The sequence below is a fragment of the Chenopodium quinoa genome, unplaced genomic scaffold, assembly GCF_001683475.1.
Source record: "Chenopodium quinoa cultivar QQ74 unplaced genomic scaffold, ASM168347v1, whole genome shotgun sequence".
Taxonomy (NCBI): domain Eukaryota; kingdom Viridiplantae; phylum Streptophyta; class Magnoliopsida; order Caryophyllales; family Amaranthaceae; genus Chenopodium; species Chenopodium quinoa.
The window spans coordinates 2,448,631-2,455,744 of NW_018743066.1; the positions used below are offsets into that span (position 1 = coordinate 2,448,631).

The 7,114-nt window shown below is 36.3% G+C and overlaps 2 protein-coding genes across 4 annotated transcripts; both read left to right on the forward strand.

The window, feature by feature from the left end:
* The first annotated feature begins 775 nt into the window (after positions 1-775).
* On the forward strand, positions 776-4,715 carry LOC110731387 (ankyrin repeat-containing protein ITN1-like). 3 transcript variants are annotated; one of them, XR_002513292.1, is made up of 6 exons: positions 776-1,241; positions 1,978-2,466; positions 2,537-2,686; positions 2,763-3,199; positions 3,674-4,361; positions 4,623-4,715. XR_002513292.1 is itself a non-coding variant. In XM_021911246.1 (6 exons), exons 1-6 carry the CDS (start codon positions 1,100-1,102, stop codon positions 4,298-4,300), a joined length of 1,641 nt encoding a protein of 546 aa, XP_021766938.1. In that variant the 5' UTR covers positions 778-1,099; the 3' UTR covers positions 4,301-4,543. The 3 variants fall into 3 exon arrangements, 2 of the variants coding, with proteins under 2 accessions (XP_021766937.1, XP_021766938.1); XM_021911246.1 differs by lacking the exon at positions 4,623-4,715 and having other exon boundaries at positions 778-1,241; positions 2,763-2,915; positions 3,120-3,199; positions 3,674-4,543; XM_021911245.1 differs by lacking the exon at positions 4,623-4,715 and having other exon boundaries at positions 777-1,241; positions 3,674-4,543.
* A 313-nt stretch (positions 4,716-5,028) lies between these two features.
* On the forward strand, positions 5,029-7,114 carry LOC110731388. Its single transcript, XM_021911247.1, has 3 exons — positions 5,029-5,737; positions 5,940-6,284; positions 6,490-7,114. Exons 1-3 carry the CDS (start codon positions 5,041-5,043, stop codon positions 7,008-7,010), a joined length of 1,563 nt encoding a protein of 520 aa, XP_021766939.1. The 5' UTR covers positions 5,029-5,040; the 3' UTR covers positions 7,011-7,114.

Genomic DNA, 7,114 nt, shown 5'->3' on the forward strand with positions numbered 1-7,114 from the left:
GTATTTATTATTTTCTTAACTAAATTACTCGTATTAAATTTGTTTTATTTTTTTAATATTTTAATCTATTTTTATCAAATCATATGCTGACACGTGTCATATAACTTGTTATGACAAGTTAGATCACCGGTGGGACAATTGAAAGCAAATTCATATCAGAGTTCGGATTATTAAAAAATAATCCAAGTTGGGATTGTTTTGAACGAATGAGGCAAAGTTGAGATTATTCTTAACAATTTTTCATTTACAAAAATGTCATTTGTTAAACATATTTTTGCTTATCTAGGTTATAAATCACGTCTTGCTCAATTTAAAGTCTATTTTATCCTATGTAACATATTTTTACCCCATACTACTAGACCCATTGACCTAAATTACACCCCTAATTTAAAGATAATAATGATTTGACGTTTTCTATGTTTTTAAATACTTGCAACATAGCCTTGTGGCACACACTTTGAGATCGACATTATATAATGTTAATGATCAAATTAATTAATATAATTTTTACACACGATACTTAACCTTTCACTAATTCTAGTGTTAATACAATTTTGAAAAGAAATCATTCGTTTACTATTCACTAAACAAATGATTTCTTTTACACTATTCACACATTACACTTTGACTTGCTTTTGTGAATTATAAATACCATAAAATATAATCATGTGACATCTTGTTTGAATCATCCTGATTTATATTTTATTAATATCTAGTTTTTATAATTTTAGAATATTGATAATTAGAGATATTACTCGTTAGAAAGATAAATTGACAAGCGTGATAATATAATATTTCAATTTAAAAAATAGGAAGTATTAAAGACAATAGAACATGTAAAAAGTCTAAAACGATAAAAAGATAAAATGAGCCAATAAGGGTCCAATACATTAAAATTGCTAATTTTGGTAGGCATGCAACTATGCAAGTAAAGAATAAGGAGTATATTAAAAAAAAAAAAAAAGTAAAGAATAAGGAGTAATTTTTTTTTTAACCAAAAAAAAAAAAAAAAAAGAGTAATTTTTAACTTTATGAGAGATTATTAATTACACCTTCTACCCTTCTTAATTTTTGGTCTTGACTAGTTTATTTGGAGGAAATGTACGGACAGCCACCACCTACCCAAGCAGCAGCATCGTCAAGCAGACATGATGTAGCACTTTCTATTTCTCCTTTACCGGAATCCTCTTCCACCACCGCTGTGCCGCCGCCTTCACAACCACCACCACCACTGTCAGCAAGTGAGTGTCTTTTCAACTCCCATTAAATTCTTGCCCAATAATTTCTGTCTTTTTTCCCTGTCATTTTTTAATTTTTAAATTACTGTTTAGCTTGTATAATAACCTATGAAAATAATCAGTCTTGTTGAATGAAATTTTGTTTGAAATTTAGGTTTTTTTTGGCAATTGGCAATTGTTTGTTGTAGAATTTCTGGGTATTGTTTTGTTTGATTTATACTCAATTGGGTGTATGATGGTCTGTTTTTCTTTTGGGTAATAAATTTATTACCAAATCAAGTAAAAATCTGGTTGCTATTTTGGCAAATAATGTAGAATTTATATATTTCTTTTTCTATTTCCGGAAACCATTATACTTTCTCAACCTTTTATTTTACTGGTTGGTTTTGGCATTTTTTTTGTTACCCTGATGTATAATACAAACTCTTATATGTGGGGTGGCCACATGAGGCCAGAGGTTATTCGATTAGTGTTATAAGGGTAGGGGTATTCGATCATTGCTATAAAAGTTACTTTGTTATTTTACAGCGGTCATATGCTGTGGCTGGCCACACACAAAATGCGATGCATCCAGATAAATATGTATAGAGTTTAGAGTATGTGTAGTACAGTAATACATACATAGAATTTATCTAGTTTAAATACTTTTTTTATTTTTATTTTTGTAAATTTGTTTTTATTGTACTAATTATGTCTATGTCCCAATTTTCTCTGATTTTGCAACTGCATGATCTTACAGATATCAGAAACAGCAGCAGAGAGGATTTTTTAAAATTTGGCTTGCCACTCTACAAAGCAGCTTTGGAAGGCAACTGGGCATCTGCAGGACAAATTCTGCATCAATCTCCTGATTGGATCCGAAAGCCAATTGCAAAAGGAGGAGAAAGAGTTCTTCATATTGCTGCAGCAGCCAAGCGCACCCATTTTGTAAAAGAGCTGGTGAAGCTGATGAGCAGAGATGACTTGACCTTAAGCAATGATGCCAAGAACACAGCTCTTTGTTTGGCTGCAACATCTGGGGTTGTTGAGATTGCCAAGGTGATGGTGGACAAGAACGATGCTCTCCCAATTATCAGAGGTAGCCGAGATATGACACCCCTTCAGATGGCGGTCTTGCTAGGGCGCAGGGATATGGTGTGGTATCTTATCACTGTCACTGATGATGATCAATTGACTGATGTTGATCGCATAGCAATACTTACTAGTTCCATTAACACTAATCTGTTTGGTATGTTCCCCTGAGCTAATTTATAATACCTGGACAGTAAGGATCTAATTTTACCTTTGTATGCAAATAGATGTTGCGAATCATTTACTGATTAAGCATCCCGAGTTGGCACTTCTTCGTAATGGGAAGGAAGAAACTGCATTACATACATTGGCTCGGAAGCCTGTAAGGTCCGGAAGCTATCATGAACAAAGCATATGGAAAACACTTGTTGGACTAGGTAATCATTGCTGCTTGGCTTGGAGTAAATGAGCTTGTTTTTAATTTCTAAAGTACGAATTGTAACTGTATTCCAGGAGGTAAGCTAGCTCAAGGAAAGGTCCCACAACAGCCATTAGAGCTACAACTAGTACAGAGGATTTGGGATGAAGTTATCAAACAAGAAGAAAAGAAAATCTCGTTCCTTATTGGATCTCCATGGAGACTGCTTTTCATTGCTGCCAAATGTGGTAATGTAGAGTTTTTAACAACACTTATACGAACCTATCCTGATCTAATATGGAAAGTTGATGAAGAGAATCGTAGTATTTTTCATATTGCTATTATATATCGCCATGAAGAGATCTTCAAGCTGATATATGAATTAGGAGCAATTAAAGACCTGATAGCTGTTGACAAGGACGGAAATGGCAATAATATGTTGCATCTGGCAGGTGCCTTAGCTCCTTCACATCGTCTCAATTGTGTCTCAGGAGCAGCTCTTCAAATGCAAAGAGAGCTTTTGTGGTTTAAGGTAACTTCACTTTTGAGTATTCCCTTTTTTAATAAGCTTAATTTTTTCAGGAGGAGCAATTACTAAGATTATTTAGCAGCAGCTTCTTTGCTTTTACACACACCCTGAAGAATTTCCTGTTCAAAATGTTCACCGTATGTTATTATGTTTCGAAATGATTGGGTTCACTTTCAGAATTCAGACCAACTTAAGACACTTGAACAGAAAGTAAGCTAATGCCTAATGGCATAATAGCCCTATATTATCTTTAATAGGTAGAAAAATAAAGGATTTGTTTCTATTTGAGTGATATCAGATTATTTCACAATGTCTACTTTCCAAATCACATCATGCACACAGTTTTTTTCCCGCTTCCGTTCCATACTTTCTGCTATCAAACCAACTTAGAGGGCCAACTAACTGAGCTGATATGTGCTTGCACAGGAATTTGTTTTCACTCTTAAGTTTACTGATTAGCATATCTATTGATAATAGGCTGTGGAAAAGGTTGTAAGTTCAGAATATGCTGAAGCTGAGAATAATAACCACAAGACTCCTCGTGCCTTATTCACTGAAAAGCATGAAGGATTAAGGATCAAGGGAGAAGAATGGATGAAGCAGACTGCACAATCCTGTTCTGTAGTCACGACCCTCATCGCTACAGTAGTCTTTGCAGCAGCATTTACCTTGCCCGGTGGTAATGACAGCAAAGGAGCCCCAATGTTTGTGCATCGGCCATTGTTTATAGTCTTTTCCATCTGTAATGCTCTATCATTGTCTAGCTCCTCTGCTTCATTACTGATGTTCTTGTCAATCCTGACCTCTCGCTATGCGGAGCATGATTTTGTCAAGTCATTGCCGCTGAAACTGATGTTAGGATTAACAGGGATGTTCATTTCAATAGTGACTATGATGGCAGCCTTCACAGCTACCTTCTTTATTACCTTTCGCCAAGGTCTGTATTGGATTCCTATTCCCATAGCGCTCTTTGCTGCAGTTCCAGTTGCTCTGTTTGCTTTCCAGCAATATCCTCTCTTGCTAGATATATATCAGTCAACTTACAGATCGTGGTCTTTGTTTCAACCTACTAAACCAAAGCTTTTCCCAAGTTATCCAACATAAGTGATGAAGTACAGCTGAATGAACAGATATTTGCAACAATTCAGAAGTGTTTCTTCTCATTGTAAACTCTTCATTTACTTTACTTTTCTGTTTTTCATGTTTCCCTTTAAAAATGTGAATAATAAGATGATTAATGTCGAAGGAATGTAATCCATCTAAGCTTTACATTAAAGAGCTAACATTTTACATACTACATAACAATTCAGTAGTAGACATTCATGAGAGCTCAGAATATGGTTTGCATGATCGGCGTGTTGTCATTACATATTTACATGTTAGTGTGACCAATTTCATTCAAACTTACCATCAATTATATTTGCAGCTTAAGGGCGATGCGTGTTGATAACCCGAACAACGAGCATGGATGTAGTATGACTTATACGAATGCAGGCCAAAATTTGACAATAGGAGAAAGGGAAAGGGAAAGAGGAAGGTTCATTCTGAAAAGACTTGAATTTCTGTAACAGTCCATTTCAACCAAACCGACTAAATCTTGTAATCCATCATCCACTCAAAATTCAACTCTCATGACCATTTTCTTCTACTACCTTAATGGAGGGCGGTGGAGAAAATTTTAGGAAGTCTTTTATTAATTTCATAGCATTTATTGATCTGAAGAGAAGAGTTGACTATTGAGTCAACTCCAAAGGCTAAAGCTCTAACCTTAATACTCATTTCACTTCTACTCAGAAACTACAAACCATTAAAGCCGAGTGTGTGCCATTGTGCCAACCCGAACCATGGATCCTTCACAAATTCCATGTTCCAGCCGTTGGCGTTCTTTCAAGTTTAACTCCATTGTTCCATCTTCTTTTAGTATATCTGGCTCACCGGCACCTCGGTATGCTTCTAGGTGGGACTCTTTTCCTTACCCATCTCTCTATCCAACTGCCTCAGACATTTCTGGCAGGTGGCCATCTGAATATACTGTTGATTCTACTTCTCTGGCGGCGCCAGATTATCCCAATGCTGATAACATTGCCACCAGATATGCATCAGTATGTGATGCTACTAGTATTAGCACTACAGATATGATTCATATGAAGGACATCATTGTTCCTTCTGCTTTCAATACATCTGCCTCACTGGCTCCTCGGAATGCCTCCACTTGGAATTCTTTTATAGGGCTGTCTAACAATCTGGTGGCCTCTGACATTTCTTGCAGGAGACCATCAGAAACCACCTCTTATTCTTCTTCTCATCAGAAGTCAGAAAACTCTAACAACGCTCGCAGCATTGCCATCCAAAAAGTAGTGTCTTCGAATGCTACTGTAGATGTGGCCAGTGGCAGTGTCCAAGCGGCTTCTGCTTCAGAAATTGCTCGACGAAAAGTGAAATTCTTGCAACGTCCAAGATGGGATGGATTTGCTGAGGCTCTACCAGCCTATAATGGTACAACTTATTGGGGTTCTGTTCTTAGTAGCGCTCCACCTTCAGGTAAGAACATTTCCTTTGGTAGTTTGGTTGATACCTCTCAAAGGTTACTAATATTGTCCTAAAATTATATAAATGTGTCGTATTACTCGTATTGGAAAAGAAAGTGTAAGCCATTGTCTATTAAATCAGTTATTCTGAAGTACAGAACCTATATAAGATCATGTAATCACTTGTTTAGCTCCCTTTCCTCCTGTTTCTGTAGGTAAAAACCGAGTATTTTATGCTGGCAACATCAATTATATTTATCAAATTCGCAAAGATAAGCTTCTGGCTGTGGCCGATGTTGAGGCCATCATGTACATCTATGGTGTTGAGAACACAAGTGCTCTGAGCATTGTGAAAAAACTTGACCCGAACAAACGTGGGATGTTTAACATGAACTCTGAAAATAAGCAAATTCTTCTTGCTTCAACAATCAGTTTCTCAAACATGAAGGAGCCTAATCTAAGTATATTAAGGCATGCAAGCAAGTGTTATCAAGATAACTTGCTCTCACCACTGCATTTTTCTTGCTATATAAGGGAACTCTTGGAAGGAAAATATTTAGGTGAGAAATACGATTTCTTTTATAGCTTTTTATTTTATTTCATTCATTTGCTTGTAGATGTAAAGCCTTTTAAGACAGACCTTGATCAGTCAAGGTCCGTCACAGGACCAACTTAGGTTTGTGAAGTTGTGAATGGCTAGGTCTCGGAATTCTAAGGACCGGTGTGACTTGAACTAACCGTTCTAAGTATCTTTGATTGGAACAGGAGATGGATCTCGAATAATGCTCCTTGGAATATATAGCATTCTTGGTGTTTTGGAGGGTTCATCAAACCATGGACTTACCACAAAAGATGTGAAGAAGTTCATAAAATTACCACATTCTTACGAGAGACATGTGCGAGACCTTATAAATATGATCATAAAAAATTACAATGGAACTATTTCTTGTTCGAGCTTGTACAAATTATTGTACCGTCGAAATTTGTTTGGAAAGCTGCATATTCTAATGTTTGACAATCTAGGAGAGCAAAACCCGTCAATGTTCTTCTCTTTAATGGACAAAGGCGAAGATGGATTCCTCTCATCTACTGATCTTCGTAGGTTTGCTGCCATCTTTGGTCGATATCCATCGGATGAAGTGATCGATCGTGTGACTCGCAAGCTTGATTTCGACGGTGATGGTAAGATAAGCTTGGAGGATTTTCATGGAACAATGGAGCCTATATTAGATGGGTTGACATGGGAATTTTGGTTGGTTGCTATCTTGATTACTTTGAAATTTTAGTCAGATACAGGGCTATTCTTAACATGCCATTTATGACAGTCATGGGCTAATTACAATTTACGTTGCTGATCAAATTTACCAATTTGTAGGTAATATAATGTGTT

Coding starts and splice junctions, on each gene's coding strand:
- LOC110731387 (XM_021911245.1), top strand. CDS start 1,100: ATGTACGGACAGCCACCACCTACCCAAGCAGCAGCATCGTCAAGCAGA. Junction 1,242..1,977: donor ACCACCACCACTGTCAGCAA/GTGAGTGTCTTT, acceptor ATGATCTTACAG/ATATCAGAAACAGCAGCAGA. Junction 2,467..2,536: donor CATTAACACTAATCTGTTTG/GTATGTTCCCCT, acceptor GTATGCAAATAG/ATGTTGCGAATCATTTACTG.
- LOC110731388 (XM_021911247.1), top strand. CDS start 5,041: ATGGATCCTTCACAAATTCCATGTTCCAGCCGTTGGCGTTCTTTCAAG. Junction 5,738..5,939: donor TAGTAGCGCTCCACCTTCAG/GTAAGAACATTT, acceptor CTGTTTCTGTAG/GTAAAAACCGAGTATTTTAT. Junction 6,285..6,489: donor CTTGGAAGGAAAATATTTAG/GTGAGAAATACG, acceptor TGATTGGAACAG/GAGATGGATCTCGAATAATG.